The sequence below is a fragment of the Perca fluviatilis genome, chromosome 16 (assembly GCF_010015445.1).
Source record: "Perca fluviatilis chromosome 16, GENO_Pfluv_1.0, whole genome shotgun sequence".
Classification (NCBI taxonomy): Eukaryota; Metazoa; Chordata; class Actinopteri; order Perciformes; family Percidae; genus Perca; species Perca fluviatilis.
The window spans coordinates 25,321,265-25,344,039 of NC_053127.1; the positions used below are offsets into that span (position 1 = coordinate 25,321,265).

Consider the following 22,775-nt stretch of genomic DNA (forward strand, 5'->3'; position numbering starts at 1 on the left):
TGACATGATAATCGTAATCGAATCGGGAGATCAGGGAAGATTCACGCCTCTAGTAGAATGACACACAGATTAGTTACTTGTATTGTAAAACAGAAAACCCTTTACAAAAAGGGGCTTAATGGGTCTTACATTTCCAGTCAAATTAATAATAGCATGAAGCCAAAATAAAAGCAAAGGATGCTGCTGCCTGACTAACGTTGGAGCACAGTTCATTCATTCAGCATGTCTCAAGCTCAGCTCACATTTCAACCAAAGTGTATGTGATGTCCCAATAAATTATACAGCTGCACCTGTCTCTTGGTTCCAGGTTTATTAAGGCCTTCCGAAAGGCCGGCCAGGCCCATTGGGGATCATGCTGGCTGTACAATCACCCATCACATTCCTTCTCATCAGCCTGCTCTGTGTCAACCAGCTGCAGCCGGGCCACGCATCAGGTGAGAATCTCTTCAGTGACCAGACACACATGCCATAGCAATGTCAAGAGTATTTATTCTTTCTCTTCTCTGACTGACTTGATGTGTTGTTGTATTCATTTATTGTTTATCAATAATACATATTAATTGTTTTAAGATGAGACGGTGTTTAGATGACTGAGCCTTAATCTGTCATTAAAACGTGTTGCAAACATATTATAAAAGAATTGCATTAACTCAAAAAGCCTATTTTCACCACTTATAAGAGTAGTTTACACACTGCAGACGTTTTTTCAGTAATACAAAGATGGATGGACCTAAACTGTTTTTTTCCCATGTTGTGTAAAAGGATATTTTTAAACAGAATACCATCTCACTTACGGCAGGCATTCTGAACACCTGATCAAGGTGCCACTCATATTTCAGTTTTGTGTCTGTGTGGATGAAAGAAAAATGAAAAATATGTTTACCAATACAATTTTAATAGCAGGACTTCAGCAGCTCCTAGGTGCAGTTATGCTGTCCTCTTGTGGCTGAAAAAAGACACAGAACTCACAATATGTATTTATTTATTTTTGTGTGAAATGTCCATAAAACAGGGCGTCCCCAACATGCTTTCTACCTTTAGTTGTTTTTCCCCCAATAGCTTTATTTGTTTTGGATCAAATTGATTTCAATGTTACAACGGTGTGTGTGATGATGAGACTCACAGGGTAAATAAAGGTCAGGTGACATCTCCATGGATGATCTTTTGAGAAGATTAATGTCTCATTTAATAAGATTATTAACAACATTCCGCTTCATGTTTGGTTTTAAGTGAATTTACTGACTTCCATATAGACAATACCAGTGTCATAGCTTTGTTAAAGTACTTCTGAAATTGTTGCCAGTACACTAAACATATTGATAAATGGTACAGTTATTTTGTCATTATAGTTGTATATGGCTTTTCCATTTGAACACATTTTTAAAAACCTGCACTCCAACATGACAAGAACAAAAAAAGTTTGAAACTTGCCTTTTTTTTGCTGCCAATGCTGTGATGAAGTGGTGGCACCCTCTAGTGGTATATATTTAGATAATATTCATGACTATAAGCCACAGCCAAGTACCCAGCCAGTGTATAAAGCGTGGGTAAATCAGGGGAAACTTTACGGTTGGTGCATATAAGCATTTGACTTGTGAATATTGTGCATAATTCACATCTTTTAGATTGTGTTCATCAACGATATGACAATTTTAGTTCTAAACTGTACAAATGTATTAGTTGCTCAGCTACATTTCCATGAGATGTCTGTTATTTCACTCGCATTAGATTTTGTTTCTGCCTACACAGAAGCAATCATATTCTTCTTGTGACTAAGACGTTAATGTGTTCATACACTTCACCTCTCTGTGACTGCATGATTAAATGTGATCAAACCTCACGGTGTTGCCGCTCCTAAACTAAACCAGAGCAACAGAATGCTTTCATCTAGTGGCAAGGGAAACATCATGTATTTTTAAAACAATCGCAAACTAACTTTAACTTCATGAGTCATCGTCTGAATCAATTTAAGTAAAGTGGTTTGTTTTTACAATGTCGAAAAAAAAAGTCCATAACTGCTCTGCTGACACAAAGGGTAATCATACACTGGAGAGTAATACAATGTATTCAGGCAACTTAATTAATTAGTTGTTGTGACTTCAAATATCTGCTTGCAGGTAATGGGTGCATTTCGTTTTTTCGTTTTATTTTAAGTTTGATTACTCTATTCCACCACTCTGTCGATACTGAATACATTTACTAAAGATTAATGAATGAATAAATAAATAAATAAATAAAAGAACAATCCCGGAAAATGTTCTTATTTATATATAGTATAGTATAGTAAGGTTACCATACAAGCAGGCCTGTTGTAGCCTAAATTGTCCCTTTTCTTCAGCATGCCTGCCCCTTTAGAAGTTCCACAACAATGCTCTATCGGTGAGATTTATTGACTTAGGTTCCTGTTCATGGTTAAACTTAAGCCACTTAGGAAAAAAGATGTTCATGTCGCACAAGGATAAGTTAAGCAATTTTGTCCATTTTCTGTTTAATAGTATTACCCCCTTGTCATTGTGCCCACGCTAACAGATACAGATAAACACAGAGGGAACCGTGAGGTCATCACCCAAACACCTGCATCTGAGCCAGCGTCTGAACAAGACAACAGCCTCGGATACAAAGGTACAGTCCAAGTGCTAAATGTGATTTGTGCTTTCATTTGACACAGTAATCATGCTTCCCTTTAACCATCCAACGGAGAGCTTTGATGTGTTGAGGAAGTTTAGATCTTACTGCCCAGCTTTCTACACAACATATCCCCGTCATTCTTCAGTTTCTTGTCGTACACCATGCTGTTGCAGCCTAATCTAGTGTCAATTCAGCAGAAGGTGTTCTCAATCAAGAGTGTGTTATACTTTTGATTGTAACTTACAGCAGTTGCAACATGTTAAGTCTCTTGTTTTTTTTTTTCTTCTGATTTTGTCATTAATCAAAATAACATCTGTGTTATCCAAGTATTTTTGTTCTACTTCTAAGCGGCCTGCTTTTTTCCTGGACTTATCTTGTGAAACATTTTTAAAGAAATGTCTGAAATAAGCCTGGACAAAGCCAGCAGTCATTTAAGTGGTGCTCCAGGTTGTGCTGATTCTGTATTTGTCCTTTGAAAGATACAGTGTTGAACCCAATTCCCAGGAAGAGGACTATGTTTCCTTTTGCTGACAAAGACTCTAATACCACTTAATGCCAGTTCAGCAGCTGCAGACCTCAAGTGCTGTGTCCAAAGCCAACCCAGTTCAATCCCCTCTCCCTTTGCTTTGACATTTTATGGTGAGGGCTCTGCCTGGGATGTACTGAGATAGAACAAAGCTAAACATTTAGCAGTTCTCTCCCCATAGCCTCTATGATTTTGGAAGATGACAAAACAAGACTTTCTGCACAGTCTTTCTGACGCCTGGAGCAAAATTAAGTTAAGAAGAAGAAAATGAGATGCTAAAATAATGATGTTGTTGGCCTTTTATCTTTAATGGGCAGCAAGAACAATGTGTTTTCTTTTTCTTTTGTGGAATCTCAATCGGAGCTCTTACTGGCTTACATCTGATGGAGTTTATGTGGAGCTAATGGCTGTAAGAGGGATTATTTATCCATCTGATTTCTTTCTCAAGATAAGAAGCCCATTTCTTTTTCATACCTAAAATCTTTATGGCCCAGCAGGAAAAAAAGATGACAGTGAGATTGTGAGAAGTTGAAAGGATGTCCTAGTCTTAACGACTAATAAGACCATCCGGGTAGCTGCCTGTTTGCCAATTTGGAGGGAGATCGAGAAGAGCAGAGGCATGGCTATTGCATCGGCTTTTCTTACTGTGTGATCGTCAACGTGAAGGCTGTCTCATATTTTGCCTCAACACTTTGTATAACCCTGAGCAACTATAGTGATGTGCAGTGAGAGGCTGACAAATATGCAAAGATATAAACGAGTGGAGGGAAATGAAAAAGCCAAAGAGCTGTCACAGTTAATAGGAAATAGGGGGAGTGGAGAATCAGCATTGGACATAAAAGCAAGAACGGGGACAATAACGTAGTGACACAGCTAATGGCAGCAATGTGTTGCATACGCAAAAATCCATACATACGTCTAAACAGCTCATACAATTCACTTACTCGTGTCATTAAAATCTGCATTTCACCCCTGATATCAGGTATGTTCTGTATTTTTTAACGGACAAAACAGTCAACAGTGACTACTGTAATAAAGGACTAGCCGAGGCCAAGTCTGTGGAGGTTCCAAATTATTTATTCCTTCATAAATATTTTTTGGATTTGGCTTTGTGCTTTTTGGAGATATTTTCTCCCCTGGCTCAGAACCAACTGGAGAGCTACTTTGGAGTGAAATAAATCAATAAAAATAGGTTTCAGTACTTGGCACTGTCTCCTCAAAATCCTAGCCATTTTATGTGCTGTGTTGCCATGAAGACGGGCATGTCTTTGTGTCCATTTTTCACCATCTGTTCCTAGAAATATTGGAGATGCTTTGAATTGTGACCAACTGTGAAATGTACGATAGAACCCAGAACTCACAAACCCTGCAATTAGCTGTGTGCACTGATCCTGTTGTTATGTTGAAGCCACCCACACATAAAGCAAGAGCCCCACTGTTGAACCTCTATCCTCTTGTTATTTGTGCTTTAGCCCTACTGTGATGACAGCTAGTTTATAACTGTCCATGTTTATAATGAAACTAATTATACAGTCATTACAGGACCAAGACAATATTGTCCTCTACAGTAGGCTACTATGGTACTAATGCAGTAATTCAGTCTCAGCCCTCTGAGCAGCCAGAGAGTCATATATGGGGATACTATTTGCTTGGAGGAAATGGCAGAGACCCTTGTTGATTGTCTGTAGGGAAAAGTAACACAATAGCAATGTGCGACAAAGAATACGGACTGAATAATAGGAGACATTGCAGGACATATAGTATTTCGGTGCCATTGTGTTGCTGCAAACATGTTGAATATGGCATGGGAGTAAAACAAATGCAAGAGGGTAAAGAAAGGAGAGTGGAAGGTGTTCTTCAATGAAAACAAACAAACAAATAGAGTGCATGTTTTATAAAGGCAGAAATGTGCTTGTGGTGAGACTGTAATTTCCCATATTTTACTGGTTGTTTTCCAACCGTGATGGCTCAGCCTATAGCGCAGGCTCCATTCAGCAGAGCCACCAGTGGTTCACAATGGGCAATTAAAGGATTTGAGGCGAGAGGTCAGGGAGGGCCGGGTAAGTCAACTTTTTTCAGTCTAAATGTGACTTGAAAGACCAGAAGCATCACTGCTTTTTTCTGTACCGTGTTAGAAAGACAGAGCGATTGAAGTTTGTGTCTAACTGCATAATTATGTCTCTTCTCTTTTGTTACTAATTTTGGTTGGACATGTGAAGGGATTTTAAAGTATACCCTTTTGATTGTAGGAATGATGCATGCACTTAACTTGGCATATTTTTGTAGTGTCATGCAACCTGCCTGCCTATTCCAATGTGGGCTTTGGGATCTCAGTGTAGTGGGTAGAATTAGGGCTGCCCAGACTGTGCTGCAGCCCTGCAGCCAGCAGAGGGAGTGCTGAGCTGTTTAGACAACACAGGACATTTCTGAGTTTCATAAAGACACACTGTATATTGTAACTATTCACTTTAAAAGAGTAGTATTTCTCAGTTCAAAATGTATTTTGTTGAGGTAGACTAGTTCACTCAGGCTATGTGGTTATTACTTCCACATGTTTCATATCAAGACATAATATGTTATGTTAGTCATTTCATTTCTAATGCCCTCAAAATGTCATTTAATTTCCCAGTGGTATGTTGAGAGGTCAGAGGGTGAACACTTCATTGATTTTTGTCATGGAAAGAAGAAGCACAATGCTGCACTGCTGGCGGGTGTGGATGAAGGGACATTTCACTGGCTCATTAGGAATACAGTATGTTTCCCATATGTGCTGCCTGAGCTGGTCCCTTTAGGTTTTAATAAGGACACAGTAAAAGTGTACATCCCTCCGTCTTGATGGGAGGATGAAAATAGTATAAATCATTCAGCAAGGTCAAATTTTGTTTCACTTTCATCAGTAGACACACTTTAAAATATTAAGTACACGTTTGGTTTGGGAATTCTGCCGTTCATAAACGACTCTTATGAAAGTGATGTGGCTTAAAACAAAGCGTTTGATTGTTGCAGCCAACTGGATCCATAATAGAAACGGCTTGACTTAGGCCTATGGGACTTGATATTATTCCATTGGATATTAAAACTATAACATCCACATTCCGTAGTTTGCAATAATTGTGATGTGTATCAGGCTGCTGTAGACTGGATCTTTTTCACAAGGGACGTGCTTGATGCAAAGCCCAGTGGAGCCTCGTGTTGTGAATGTATCCGTATGCGGTTAAATGGTGCCTGACTCGCAGGAATCTCCTCTGCACAACAGAAAAGCCTCTGACTGGTTAGGAAAACCAAACCAGCACTGAGCGCAGAGACGCGCGGCGCCTCATCCAACCAGCGCCAGTCCCACGAAACCGGGGTAAAACTACACGTTTAAACCATTTAAAGTGGCTGCAACTGGACGCTTCTACTCTTCGGATTCTTGCTCTCCATTCAGCCGCAGAAAGCTTCTCCCGAAGTGGAACTAATAGCGTATCTGATCACAGATGAATTCCGCGAAGTTATCAGCATTTGGAAGTGAGGAGTTTGATAGGAGTGGAGAAAATCCAAGTGGTGTTGAGTGGATTACTTCTCGAGTAGCCCGCAACGATGCCTCCGACTGATCCCAACTCTGATTCTAATAGAAATTCACTCTCCGAGGAGCAGTTCTGAACAGTATTATCTGTATTATTGCGGAGTTCAGGAACTCTCCTCCAGACGGATCCCCATCATAGGCTCCGCAGTAGAAGTTGTGATTTAGATGAAATAGACCACAAAGCGCAATCTAACTGGATTTACACCGTTTCCAGCTTCTCTTGAATGATGCCTGCCTGTCTGACGGGGATTTATTGTCTACTGGCATTTCTACAGATTTGTTCAGGTATGAGTTGCTTATTGCCAAGATAAGCTTTCCTTATGTTTTCAGTACGGGCACTTTCAGAATAATGGCTAATGTCCTGTATAGAAAGAGACCTGGTTTAAATAGCGATGGTGGAACAGAGAGAGAAGTTAGAGGGGGTGATGAATTGGCTAAATTTGATCAGTCATGGCACCCTGCGTGTATTCCGGTCACCTTTTCTCTGTGTAGCCAGCAGTATCTGTATGTGGCCCCTGACCCATGCTGCGTGCTGAAAGTGACCCATTTATCTATGCTCTGCGGCTTTTAGGCGTAGAGTAAACACCCCCTTTTGGGGGGGGCTTTAAAAATGGGGGGAAATTTTTTTCCCCTGTTTTTTTTTAAAAAAAAAAAAAAAAAAAAGAGTTAGTTTTTTTTGAGCCCATGTTGTTGTTATTTTTTGTATCATGCTCTTTAAAGACATGGTGCATCAGATATTTTTTTTTTTTTTTTTTTTTTTTTTTTTTTAGCAATGAGTCAAAGTAGGCCATATCGGTACTAGGTTATCATCCTCAGTCCTCAGTAAGGAAAAAAATTTTTGGGGATAAAAGATCATGATTCCCAATGTTCTTTTTAAAAAAATTTCCCAGTCTACACTGGTAGTTTAACTTACAGTACTTATCTTCAGTTTTGAATGTGCCAACTCCAGAATACAATCCAGGGTGACATTTATGTTGGGGAATTAGGCATTGTCAGACATCATCTGAGACAAAGAAAAAAAAAATCTTTGGATTATACATGTTGTGTACTAGCTGGATGCTGTGTTTTTGTTAGAGGGTCAAGGTTCATTATGGGAAAATGGCCAAGCATAACATTAATCTAACACTGATATTGCAGGTGGAGGTTGTGGTACACATCAGCAAAGACAACGTTTTTGTTGGAAGCCGACAACATACTTACTTTCCACTAGACCTTGTTGGCTCACACATTTTTCTTTCGCCTCGATCCCAGCTGATGTTAGCCGCCATGTCCCAGTCAAGCAGCAAAAGGTTGAGGTTTGAAGGAGCATCACAGACATCACCTCCTCCACCCACTAGGACTGAAAAGGCACACTAATATTATGCAGAATATAGTAGCAACTACAGTCAAATAGACTAATACTGCAGTACTGTAGGTAGCTTCAGTCCAGATATTAGATTAGAACTAAATCTTTTACCTACAGTATGCACCTGCTGTGGGGCACAAGCTGTTTAAGCCTGGAGGACAGCACGCCCAATAGAGAAATAAATAAAATCTCTCCACCGTATACATGAAAAAAAGTATTTTCTTTTACATATTTTAAGCTGTGGAGTGAATTTTAGACTAAGGCTTCAGCCTAGAGTAGGCTAACAGTGGTTAAGTAGCAATTGTTGTTCATTCACCAGTAATATTACAAAATGTCAATGCATATTTTCTTGAAACCACAGGAAAGGGCACATGAGAAATCTGAATTTTTAAAATTTTTATTTATTTCAAGAGTCCCTCAAATTCCTTACTGGCGCCAGTCTTGTTCACTCTGTAAGACAAAGACAACTGTCAGTAACATTAGCAATGGCCACAGACTGAAAAAAAGAACAATATATTTTCAGCACTAGGGCTTTCATAAGTGTCTGTCACTGAGTGATGGCTTTATTTGGCACTGGACTTCTTTTCTTTGACATTGTAGAGGCAGTTTTTTTTCCCCAAGGCTTTTACTTCTACGAGAGCTGAAAATAATTTTGCCCACTTCAGAATACATTTGGGTTAAATCTTATTCTTGGGTGTGACACCGTTCTTTAAATTCAACATATTATGACTGTTATTTATGTAACGTTTTCCAAACCAAAAATAATGCACCAAATGTTCTTTCTGTGACCCTTGCAGAAGCTGTCAACAGGTGGATATAATACAGCCTTTTACCAACTATTTTCTCACATTTCAGTGGTGACTCAAAAAAGGAAACATACTTAGGCTTGTCTGTCTACATCAAGAGCAAAAAAATGTGTGACACCAATTTTCCAGTTTGTTGTCACTAAATTTCCAAACCGACAAACTTGGTAACCACACAATCCTGAGCGTTTCAAGAGTACTCAAGGATATTTGTGCTGTTCTATACTTTTAAGGAAGTTTTCTGAACCTTCATCATTAACTGAATATGTTTAATCTGAAATGCACACCTGCCATGACGCACACCCCATTATTTGAAGCCCAGATACAAAGATATTTATTCAATGCTCTTGACCACTCACTGATGGGCCCAGCACTGCAGTTTTTAGCCAACATGTGTGAGTTGAATTGCAATAAGGTTTACAGTAAATGTACATGGCACTGGCCAGGCTGAGCCTGCGAGTGAGTGTGTGTTTACCACACCCCCATCCCACCATAGATTACAGGGATTTTTAGACATTATATCTGGGATAGCTGCCAGGTTTACATGCCTGTCCTTTAAAATGATCCATGCATAACAAATTGCAATCAGAATGATTGCATGTCTTTTATCCATCCTTCTTTTGTTTAATGTATACCAACTCATCCCTTTCTATGGTATCTTGACTGTAGCATAAACACGTACAATGGTCCATCATTAAAACGTTGAGCTCTTGAAGCTCGGCTGTTAAGTGACTTCATTGCACTCAGAACTAAGGGAAACCTGGAACTCCCCTTCGTTGAGAGTTTGCATAATAAATCTGCCAACGATAATTGGATGATACATAATAATCTAAATGATGGCCATTAAAAGCATACACTCGTGTCGAAATGGCTTTGTCCCTTTCATCCCCCAGATCTAAATTACACATCCCCAGAGTAATGCTGTGACTTGCAGCGCCAGTCTACCTGCTTTGTTTGATGGTCTGTAAACACTGTCTAAAAAGGAACCATGGGAAAATAAAATAATGGCTCATCCTTTTATGATGGTTGTCTCAACTGTGCTTTCAAACAACAGTACAGGATTTGAAACCCAATCGCATTGGCTGGGACTGATAGGATTATTATCTTCATCATAACTGTACTAGCTCAGCTAGTAACTAGGCTAATTACTTTAGTAATAAGTGACCAAGGCCCTCTGAGGCTTGTTTTACCTTTTTATAGGCCGCCTCGTCCATGTGTTATCACTGTAGAAGTAAGTACAAGAGGTGCTCAGAGACCAGCAGAACACAGCCTAATTCCATCACTGGTGTTGCAGCAGCCCCACAGGGACCAGTTTGATTGAGACATCTGGCTGGCCTGCTGGAGTTAGTTGCACACAGGTCAGAGTTCATATGTACCTACTCATGCTGCTTTGGCGACCGACACTCAATGGCTGCAAGAGGTTGACTGGTGTGACCCAAAATACTGCACAGCACTTGTTACAGAACACTGGACTTTAAGTAATGATGGCTTGATTGGGGGAAACTGGCCTGCTGTGTTAGTCCCCTCAGCTAACAAGACTCCCTGAAGTCTTTGTGGTGGTGACAATGATGAGTGGAGTCCCACCACTAATGATGACCTCTTCGCTATGGATGACGGGGCTGATAGGACATCTTTGCACGTAGGCGATAATTCCTTTGTTTGTTGCATGAAATTGTCAAATTATTTCGTTTTTCTTCCTTAGAAATAATGCATCTAATAGGCTTCACTAAATATAAATGGTTGGTTGGAGAGCATCTTCATTATTCTTGTTTATTTCTTGGAAGATGCCAATGTGAAGGATAGAAATAAGGACTTTTTTTTTTTAATGCATTGAGGGTGTGGCCCATCCCTGCTTCATTCATACTGACTGATAATCTGCAGAAACTACTCTGTTTTTTAAGAAAGGTGCACTGGTTGCTTGATAATTTTGCATATGATATTTAATTCTTGACTGCTGTCAACGCCTCTGGTATGCTGTGCTTTTTAGCTTTGAATGGCTTTAAGGCTTTCAAGCCATTGTATTTTTCTCACCCATCCTTGGGATCCATTAAACCTGGTTTTAGGGCTATTTCTGGACTTCTTAAGCAGTTTTTGTGTTTATATTTTGAAAGACTTGAATCAGACAAACACCTTTACACCTTAAATTATATTCTCATTGTTATACAGAGCAGCCACAGAGTCAGATTATGTAAAGACGAGGTCATGCCAAAGGCATGTTGCTTGACACAGGTGTTTTTAAGGTCATCATTACCGTATACATGCTCATATGAACTCTGTCCCTCAGGAACTATTCTGGCATTGAAACTGAGAGTGTATCCCTCTTGTCTCTCAAACCCCTGCAGACGTTGCTGCAATTGTTTGCTTCTGACTGAATGTGCATACATGCATATGTAATGGTGTTGGCACAAGCTTGTTTTAATGTGTGTTTTCGAATTGTGTGCTGAAAGCTGTGATTTGTGATTGCTTCCCTTGTTTACTCACTGGTGTCCTGCGGTGCAATGAGGCCGAGTGTGGTTGCCAACGCTGGGGAAGGGAAGCTACTGAGAGCTTTAACAAGCGCCTGCAGGCCTGGAGTTCACAGGTCATCACACCTTCTCAAAGGGAAGCACATATACGTACACACCCCCACACACACATATATACACACACACAAACTCTATATCTATCTATATCTATACTATATCTGCCTGCCCCACAAAGGTTGCAGGTTCCTTGCCTGAAGGGTCCTCACACCCATACAATTTCCTTTAACCTTTTCTACTCATATGTGTAAAAATAGAATCACAGCACAGTTCATTTGTTCAGTCAGCAATTTCAATTGTCAATTCATTTTCATCGACAAGCTCTTATTAAAGCACAACAATGTCTTCATAAGGTGCAACAACAACTCAAGCATGAGCTGAGACAAACAATTTAGCAGCAAAATGATAAAAACAACTTTAAATTAACCATGAAAGTATAAAAGCATGAAGCTGAGCATAAAATAAAATATTAAACATGAAGTTTCAGGGTCACTGGAACTTCAGTAATGTAATAAATCAAGCAGACACAAATTGCACTAACCAATTAATTTTGTCATTTAAGTATGTGTTTTTTAAGCTGATAAAATGTGGTTGTGTCCACTGTGTCACAGATCACATCATACTACTGTGAAAACAAAATTAATAAGTAAGAATAATAAATAAGCCTAATACGGACGTAATATGGATCTGCTAAATTATTTTTGTGTCTTGTGCTTGTCACCGAGAGGTGCTGCTCGTAGTTCCTCACAAGAAACCATCCTAAATAGTGAACCAATTGCCACGCTTATCTGGACAGACTAGCTTCTAAGCTCAGAAATTCCAGCCGGTTTGTGGTTTTCTCTGGGCTGTTTATACTCCTTAAGGCCGGGACACACAGGGCCGAAAATCGGCCGTTGGACAGTCTGGCGAGGTCGGTGACTCGAATCTGTTCGGTGTGCCGTCGTCAGTCTGGGGGGCTGTCGGCCTTCATTTTGGCCGACCTGACATGTTCAGTCGGAGGCAGGGCAGTCGGGACTCACCCGGAAATGGCGAGCGGAATGAGTGTGACTAGAGTCTCTCAAAATCTGACGAAAATCTTTTAAACTGACCTTTGTTGAGCTGAAATGAAGACAGATTCAGCAACTGCATGGACTATTTCTCGCTTAAAATGTTTTCAGAAACATGTTTCAGTGAACTATTTTAGTACAATATGAGATCGTCATGACAGTCTGGTTTTGAATTTCCGGAGAAAACAAACCCATGTGACGCGTTTGTCCAATCAGCTGCTGGTTTTTATTTCTTGGGCAACAATACAGAGTAGTGCCGCCTGCTGCTATGGAGACGTATTACAAGTCGGAGTCGCCTCAGTGTGTTCCGAGGCAGTTTTTTGGACCTCGGGGACCCGACTGATCATTTCGACTGGCTTTTCTGCCGAGGGTCAGCCGTCCGGTTGGTGTGTACCGGCTCTAAGTCTCCTGTTCTTTATAGTTTTGAGATTTTACAAGTAATTGTGAAGACATCCCACACCTGTGTTTTTGAATCCATCTAGTTTCTTACTCATGATAATCAAGATATATATAGGCATTTTTCTTTCTTACACAATCTCTGAAACAAGTGGTTGGTTATATATGGTCCTACAACTTGTGCATCCATCCTAGCAATGATTGAAGTGCTGCATTAGTTGCTTTCAGAGTGATGCGGTATTCCTCAAGGATTTCGGGTTGTAAAAGAATGAAAAAAAAAAAACAAAATAATTTATTTTGACACATTCAGCTGGTTGGATTTTATGACATGTATTTGAAATTCTAATATTATAATTTATTCTGACAGCCTTGATCAGAACACATCTAAACCAAACCCAGTCCTTCACTTGGTTCATTAGATCCCGGTTAGCCTTCCGTGATGATGAAGAGAGCGGCTGGAATCAGCAGGCCAGTGTGAGCACGATGCCCTCAGGACTGGCCGTGTTATTACAGGGAGAGGACCTGCCTAATGTTACCTTCATTAACCAGAGGTGGACGTTGGAATGTCTCTCAAACCATCTCTAGCATTTTGACATACAGTCTCATTAGCTAGTGGGAGAGCCAGTGGGAGATGTTTGTATTATGTAGGAATGGCATGGTATTGCACAGTGAATGAAGATTTAAATGGATATATTGGCCAAGACAGATACTTGTTTACTGGTTTATATCCAACAAGTAATATGTTGTAAGAATTAATCATACAGTATGTAACAAGATTATGATATGCCGTTATCTATTCCTTTGTAATAATGGCAATCGTTTCAATATCCTACGCTTTTTTGATTGTATTTCACCTACCGTATCACAGTGCTTTTATTCATTTTACTTGCTACTTTTGATGTCTCGCTGACCAGTTCACAAGAACAAATTATCTTTTTTTTTCATCAAGAACTGACACATTTTCCATCTGCTAATTCAACTCTAGAGTTTGTGTAAATAAGACACTTTTATGGTTAAAAAAAAAAAAAAAATATATGTGCCTTGGATCTGGGTTGTACTTTCTTACATTCCATTTCTCCCATTTCCGTGCTGGGTTACAATGTAGCCGGTGGCCTTCTTTTCCAAGTGCATATTACTAGGAGTTGCAGAGTGGAATGATAGCAAATGACATCTTATCATGTTTAAAAAAAAAAAAAATGCCTCAGGTTAATGAAAAAAAGTGTGGACAGGGCTAGTGTCAAAGTGTTGAAGAGGGAAGCGATGCCACATCTGCAGACTTTTGTGGCTATGTTATGAAATACAGTCAGTAATTAAGTTATGTTCAGAATATGTATGTATGAACACAGAGATAAAAGGAAACTCCAGACAGTCGTGAATCTTACAGACATTTTATTCCCATAGCCTGTGATTTTCTGCTGCAGTAAGAACTCCTTCCAATCAACTAAATTACCTGCACTGTTTTGCTCACTTCAAACTGCGGCTTTACTGTGACATGCAAGATTGGTATCAAGTGTGGAATGTAGCCAGATTGGTAAAGCTGCTTTATTCCAAATAGTGCTGGTTTGGCAGTGAGAGGTATGACAAATTGTTGTATTCAGTTGTTTTTTTCCACAAATCATTGCAATTACATTAAACGGTTGAGTGGAACCTCTCTTCAACCAGCAGATCAACTGTTGCCAAGATTTTCAGATTGTAAGCTAAGTTTTGCACTCTTAAAGCAATTTATTAAAACACCCAAAGTAACGCTTTACCTCAGAAACACCTCATACCCTCAAACTCAAGCCACGCAATGTAGCAAACCAAGCTGGAAAGCTGGGCTTTAACTGTATTCCTCACGTCAACAACCAACGCCAGAGCCCCGTGCCAACATGAGATCAAGAGCACCACCGAGAATAGAGCCAAATAAAAAGCTGTTCATACAGATAAATTCTGGAATTACTACAAGATGAGCAGTTTTAATCACCTTTTTAAAAAAATCTGTTGGAAAAGCTTATTAAAGGTTAAGCTTTTAACTTGTCATAGAAAAAAACACTTCATATCCTTCATAGCAAAAACGAAGCGAAAAACAATTTGTCAAGACGCCCTTAAAATGATATGTGCCCAGTGGAAGTGATTGACACAAGCAGGTTTGCTGCGGAAAAAAAAAAGAGGTCAGTATATTATGGATTTCTTACAGCCGATTTTCTTCCGTGCTGAACTCTGACTTCTTGGCTGCTCCCACTGCGGTGCTTTATTGACACTTGTAGTATTGCTGCTCCCTGCAGGTACTGTTGATAGACTAAGTGTCTGAAAAAGTATACACATACTATATACTGTCATACACTGCCTTTATAAACAAAAATCCTGGCTTTATGTATTCATTAAGTGATTGATATTCCCATCATCAATTTAAGACATTATTCTTTGGAATGGGTGACGTCAAGAGGTAGATTTTGTGCAAGTGCAAGGTCTAATATTTAAAATGAAGACGGTATGTCCACCATGGTAGCAATGTGGCACCACTACCAGCCGCAGCAGCAGCAGCAGCAGCTGTGCTTTGATAAGATTTGTATTTGGCTCCTTGGCTTGACTGCTGCCGATGTGAAAGACACCCGTTGCTGTTGTTGTAACAGTTGGACTGCTGCTTTAAGATTTGAAACCGTTTTGAGAAACAACAAAAACATATTTTGATTCTGTAAATATTTTTATATATTATATATTTTATTTATATATATATATATATATATATATATCACTTTCAACCTGTTTCTGGTTAATAGGCCTACATTTTATTTGCTTATTAGTCACATAGTCTGAACCAGTTTGAACCAGAAAGGGGAGGCTATTTTTATTATGTAAACCAGAGATGCATTTTAAAGGAATATTTTGACAATTTGGGAAGTTCACGTGCTAAGCTAAGCTAATTGTCTCCTGGCTCTGGCTTCAGTGGTATCAATCTTCTCACTTAACTCTCAGCAAGACAGTGGACATGCTTTCCAAAGTGTGGTACTATTCTTTCATATGTAAATGTAAATCAACTAGAAGGGTATTAATACCATGGAGCGGGTATTCGCCTACTCAGACACAGTGGGGCGTATGGCAGAGCTAAGTGCGATCTCTTTTACTACACAGGTTATTAACAATACCAGCAAAATGTAATGGCTGCCATGTACACAGCACTAACCTATAATCTCCTGTGGCTGAACGCACCCTCGTATTAATGTCTTCTTGGACTATTAAGTTAATGCTATGATCGTTTTAGTATCAATGCAATCTAAAGACATCCAGGGGTCTGGGCACTCATTCTGCCACATTAAAGAGAAAGTAATTGAGAGTCAGAAGAGTGGTTTAGAGGCATATCTGAACTTGTTTCTGTGTTAAAATTTCTGTGTGTTTGTTGGTATTGAGATGTTGTCTAATACAGTACATGCATATGTCTGTGTCTGCATACACATTCATGAAGTGGGACTCCAGATTAGACAAAGTCCTGTGAGAGGGCTTCAGTTTTTTCAGATGGGTTTGGTGCTCAGGGCAAAGTCTCTCCCCCTTCACAGTATGCCAGTCAGTTCACATCTGGGCTGCCACTACCAGGGGCGCAATTAAGACCGAAAATAAATGTAGGTCATGCAGACATGCACTTGTGACATGCAATGACGCAGCATGAAGCTAATGTCATATTAATGTATTAACTCAGTATAGCAAACATGCTTTTAAATGGCATTTTTATAAGCTGCAAGCCTCAAAGGAGATGAAGGAAACATGATAAAGTACAGATGGTCAAACACACATTATGCAGTCTATTTAACTGAGTATACTGAATACTGTAGACTACATTGTAACTTCTAACTAGATGAGAAGATAAGGCATCCGTATTAAATCAGTAAATGCAAGATTAACCCAAAGTGGATTTTTTTTCTTTAATAATAACCAACTTCATCTTGGCCACTTCAGGGACTGTCTCTTTTCATGGGAAGTTTGACTTTGCACTCAAGCTCTGCCTGAGTGATAATCAATGGCCTATACCGCCGCTTTACTTTCCACTGAACATTTAATGGAGTGAGGATAAGCCTCTCAGATGGGCTGCTGCTGGCCTTTCCAGGCACTTGTGCTTCTAAGGTGTTTCTCATCACCAATACAGGAGCTAAACTCATCTTAACTGGGCCTATGTCAAAGCAATATACTGTGTAGAAAAAGCAAAATGTGAAGGAAATGCGGACAGTTATCACACAATTAGGGATTACCAGAAAATAGCATTAACAAAGCTAAGGATATGTCATGCGCTCTTGACCAGCAAGCCAGTATAATGTCATGTGTGAGCAAAAAAAAACTTTCAATGAACTGAAGCAACAAATGTTATTGGATTCTTACAAACTGCAGGAATATGGGATTGAATATGCAGTTTGGCTTTGGTTTGAAAAAAGCAAGCCAAGACCACAGCTTGTGTCATTGACAGCCTGATGGATTTGTTCTCCAGTTAAAGTGTCCAGCTCGGATGTTTATCGTGTACCAGCAATGTTCTGCTTTGTGTCTGCCCTGCGGACTTCATTGCTTCATTACCTTCCAACTGAGCATTTAACAGCTGACAACCCAAACCAGATTTTCTTTTCACAATATTGTATTATTGCACAGTAAAAAAAAAACAATCAATTTAGAACCTGTCTTCATGAAATTAATACACAAGTAAATATTTTCACACAATTCTCAATGAAGGAGCGTCAAAAAGTAATTTAATGTAAACGGTTAATCAATTATTTGATCAAGAGATGGTTGTCGACAATTTATCATTCAAGTCTTTTTTTGTTTAGGGGAAAAAATGCAAAACGTTTGCTTCTAGCTTTTCAAAAGATGTGGATTTGCTGCTTTTCTCTGTTTCATGTAATTAAAAAAAGAAAATATTTTGGTGTCGGCGGGACAAAACAAGTTATTTGAAGACATGAACTTGGACTTTGGAAAATTGTAATGACCATTTTTGACTATTTCCTGAAATTTTTAGGACTAAATGATTAATAACAAACATTATTGACAGATCCATTGCTATCGAAAGCAATCAGTTCTTTTTCTAATTATTTCCTATCTACCTCTGCATCTTGTAATGTGCATTCTTAAGCTGCTCGTGTGTTAAGCTTGCAAGCCTATTCATACCCCACACGGTATCTTGCCCTGAACATCTGGGTGCTGCAGTTGTGGAGGTGTTATCATGTACATGACCTTGACTCTCCTCTCTGCAGACTGCTTCATTGTGTTGTTAGAAGGCTGCCAGAGGAAAGAAACTCGCAGTATTGTAATTAAAGTTTTTCGTAACGTCCATGTGATTAAAATCACATGTACAAAATGCAATTTAAGAAGATCAAATGCGTCAGCACAATGTAAGAAAGAATGTGATTGCACACACCTTGTCCTGGCCACACACAGACATAGAAACACACTCACATTCCTTCCCCCACATACTTGAGTGAATGACAGTGTTCAACTGTTCCACTTAATTGTAGTTTATACAGCCTGAGGAAGAATGTCTGGCATTTATTGGTTGCCTGTGTTTTACTTTTCAAATGAATGAGTGTGTATGTTTGGAATATGTGTCTCCCAGGGCTGAGCAACACAAATGGTTTCTTTTCCATCAGGTTTGGATTTCTTTTCTTTCCAAAAATGGTAAATGGTCGCTTTCATGCCAAAAGTTAATGAAGAAGATCGATATTACTCTTTCGTTATGATATATATGAAGCCAGGAGCGATTCTAGGATTAGACCTTTAGGGGGGGTCAGCCCCTAATGAGAATGTGTCACGGGATACAGTGTTTTGCAAACCCCCACCTGCTAAATCAGTAATTTCATTAGCCGATCATCTCTGAGCTAGCTACTGAACAACAGCGTCAGCTAACGTTTTTTGACACTGTTAACAATATGATGGAATTAAACCTGACACAGTAATAAAATAGTAATAACGACCAATTTTACACAATGTTCTAACATTCAGAAATTTTAGTTGCTTACGTTTCAATTTGGGTTCTAATCTGCACCATGAAATGACCAACTTCTTCTTTGGGGACTACCAACGTTAAATTTCACAACCGCACTCCTGCTCTCCCTCTGACAGATCAGATAGAGACTCAGAGCCAAAGGCAGGAGTGTGGCACAACCTCCTCTGATTGGCCAACACTACGTGTTAACCCTTTTCCTTGACTGGGTTACAGGTGCATAGCATTGGTGACAGCGACACAGAATATTCAACCTGTTTCAGGCCCTTTCAACCTGTAATTGTTTGTCCTCTGTCACTAACAGACAAGTTTGCAAACTCTAACTTGAAGCACTAAAATAGATTAAATTTTTTTTTTTAGGGAGGCTGAGATGAAAACTTGATCTTGTTTGTTTAATCCATTAAAACAATTGAAGTGTAAAAAGTTATAGGTTTATGAGGGTTATGTGCAACATAGTCACACATCTCACACAGCGCTGCGGAGGAGGGTCTGGCAACAGGGGCATACACTCCTGGATATTAGATAAATCGGTCAAAAGAAAACGCTGCATACAATATTAAATAAAGTTAACTGTTCCCAAAATACAGTAACAGGAGCTATATGAATTAGCTGGATACATGGTTGAACATATTTTGCTCTTACCAGTGTATCGCCGTATGTATTTGTCCATAGCAAATCCCCGCCAATAGGTCCCAAAAGTCCCCGTTAGAGTAAATGGCGTAAACATATTCTTTGTAAATCTTTACAATCATTCCCCTAACGAACCAAGCAGGCCTGCCTTGTTGCACAATCCAAATTTTCCTTAAAACTTGCCTTTTTCATTGTGTACTGTTGCTCAGCGGTTAGGGTTAATGTTGCTCGAACCGATCAGGGTTTAACGTTAACTCAAAGAAAGCAGAAAGTGAGGGACATCCGGCGGAACTATCCCATAAATGAACCGTCGTCGATATATAGACTATGTGCAACCAGAAAGCAAATAAGTGTATTTCCCAAATTGTCGGACATTTCCTTGGGAAATAGGAATATAAAAGGTAATCTGTTATGAGGATTTTCACTCAACCTTTGAGTAAATGTGTGTCAGCGCCATCATTAAAACCACTGTTTTAATGGTCATAACTATGACCACCCCACCCAAAAAAGCCTTTGTTTGTTTTTATTAATCTGTGGAATGGCATTATTCCGTTTCCCTGTCAAGCTATTGAATTGCAAGCTTAATGGTATGAATATGCACAATCAACATTTATGCTGATCATTTATCTGAGCAGCGATGGGGATGATCTGCTGAGACAGCTAATCCCTGTTAATAAACACATGCATGAACATTAAATCTTAGTTAAGTCAACTACACAAATTGCCACATAAGGGGGAGGTTGGGGTGGTGGAGGGAGCTTCTGCAGCAAACATGCATTGGCTTGAGCGTAATCATCGAAGTACCAGTAATAAGTGTAAGGTTATAATGTCTGTGCTGTACACCTGCATGAACATGAGCTGTGAACGAGCCTATCTAGGGAAGCATATTGCAAACAGCTGATCCCAATCAGTCAAGTCAATACAAGCACACCGTCAGTGCTCTGCCTGAACAAACGCTATGCTTATTCTGTTAAAGTTAGCCGGGGCAGATATGAGGTTTATATGCTCATTTTTCTCGTTAATTATGCTTCAATATGAGGAAAGTTAGTTGAAGGTTAGCATGTAGATGTTTTCAAAATAAGTATTTATTTTCGTCTTTTGTGCTTTTGTGTGCAATGCATGTAACCTTTTATTATATGTGTTATACAACAGGTCCCTGGTCTCCCTTATATAGCCCCTTTGATGTAGTGCTGAGTCCACATTAGTCAGAACTTGGCCTTAGAAGAGAGGATTTGTTGGATGCGTTTTCTGACATTTCTGTATAATCAGATGTGCTTAAAATACCAAAGGTGGTTCAGTGATGCACAGCACACACTAGCATAATATCACCCTCTTGTCACATTAATACTTTGCTGCTGCAAGTTAAGTGTCACAGAGTAAGACGGCTGTCCAGTCTGGGTCTGCGAAGTGTATTTTAGGATGGAAATGCTGACAGCATTTAGTTCTTATTCAGACACAGGATTCATTCTGCAATATTAAGTCATTCTTAATTGACTATTTTTGTGTAATTGTGTACTGGCACTGTGTGTCAGGCCAAAAGTGGAGAAGTGCCAACATCTGTCTAACACTTGCTGGCCGGCCAATTACAAAATTACATTCTTCATTTCTGACTACGAACTAAAAATGAAACAACTTCAGTGGTTTACTTAGTTCAGTTGGGATTTTCACTGCAGTTCTCTTTGGTGCTGTGGTTGTCTCTTGTTTCTCTGTGTAACTTGTCATGTCTGTCTCTCAAATGCTCTGTAAGCCTCCAAATCTTAGTTGTGTTCTCTTGATATCTGCCTTGTTCATCTGGTCTTGGATAGCTGTCTGTTCAAACATGTGCTGTCATTTGACTTGCAAGAGTACGGCTTTGAACTCAAAGCGTCTGGAAATCTCTGTCTCGCCATTAAAAGTGTGGGCTGATCCAGCCCACGGGTCACAAAAAAGAAAACAAAACGACTTTTACAGACTGAAAAACAAAGGATTTCCTTAACAAGACATAGCGGTTCCATTTACTGCACACTCTTAAGCCTCCAACAAAATCTGCCTGCTGTTACTAGCTGTGCCTGACTGCTACTCTTCCAGACTGGCACTCGAGCACAGGTAAGCCTACAGTACCTCAGGGGGAGATTTACCATTTCCACCACTGTGGCTCTGGTAGGCTTGGGGTCAGAGTCACTGAGCAAGCTGATTGTGTCACGAAGCTGTCAGCAGCACCCAAGGGGTACAGTCCACCGCATTCTACATGAATACATCATACCCACTGCTTATCTACTACTTGCTTATTTGGGAAAACCACAAAGAGACGATTATGCACATTCTTCATATAAGTGAATTTGGAGTGTAAATCTGATTTGAAAACAACTCTCCACCAGTCTCCACTCTCCAAGTGATTGCTTCAGAAACATGTGTATCAGCAGTGTTGTGCAAGTTTACACTTGACAATCGCTAGCTCAGTTCACACAGATTAAAATGAACTTGTTATGTTCATAGTTTATAAATTAGAATTTTTAATTAAGTTCACAGTTCACGTTAATTTCTTCCATTTTCTGTTTTTATAAATAATCTTCTCCGAGAGTAGTCGGATGCTTCAACTTGATGTGTCGTTTCAAATTCGTTGCCAATGTGGCGGACATTTGGTTCGGCCTTGTTTTTGGTGTCAAAGTCTGTTGCCCGGTCGAATGTTGTTTCCCTCCTTTTAAAATGATGTTTCCCGTATCGCCCCCATCCATGGGTAGGGTTTGGTTAAGATTTAGGTAGCGAGAAACAGATATCAACATGGAAACGGTCTTCGGGTGCCGCAAAACACAGTGCACTTTCAATGAACGTCCTCTTTTTACCACGTCCATGCACAACACTGTGTATCAGTGTGTGTCCATGTGTCTGTCAGCCTGTCTGAAGTGCTATACCTTTGGAAAGGATCATTTTTCATACTGAGCTGACAGCTAGTGTGTTCTCAGTGCATTTTCTCTGTATATTTCTTTGGTTTGGTTCCAAACAGTCATAGTAGCCTCCTTTCATGCACTCTAAATACATACAGCATTGTACTATAAATGACACTGGGGTAGGTCCATCCAAGACCACCAACGTTGTAGTAAATTACACTCATATTTGTCACATGTGTTATTAGAATCTTAGAGTGGACAATTTGTTGTTTTTGTTATCCCCTACCTTCCCCCTTTATCACCTCCTCTCTTCCTCCTCATTTTCCTCCTATGATATATCCCCTCATGCCTTCTTTTCTAACTCACTAGAACTTACTTGAATAAAATACAAAATACCTAGCTTGTTATTCCAACATACCAAAGCTTTTTTTGCAGTTTATTTCTGTACATTTTAGTTGATTCTCTAGAGAGACGCACAGTTGTGGGGAAAACAG

General features: G+C 39.6%; 1 protein-coding gene across 2 annotated transcripts in view; it reads left to right on the forward strand.

Annotated features, from left to right (window-relative positions):
- Positions 1–22,775, forward strand: part of LOC120544417 (roundabout homolog 1-like) — a 91,997-nt gene that overhangs the window by 4,524 nt on the left and 64,698 nt on the right. Inside the window, exons 2-3 of one of the 2 annotated variants that reach the window (XM_039778136.1) lie at positions 308–434; positions 2,530–2,622. In XM_039778136.1, the coding sequence (XP_039634070.1) occupies positions 353–434; positions 2,530–2,622 (175 nt within the window). In that variant the 5' untranslated portion in view covers positions 308–352. Of the gene's footprint in view, positions 1–307; positions 435–2,529; positions 2,623–6,332; positions 7,005–22,775 lie in introns of those variants that run through there. The other variant, XM_039778137.1, reaches the window with a different exon arrangement.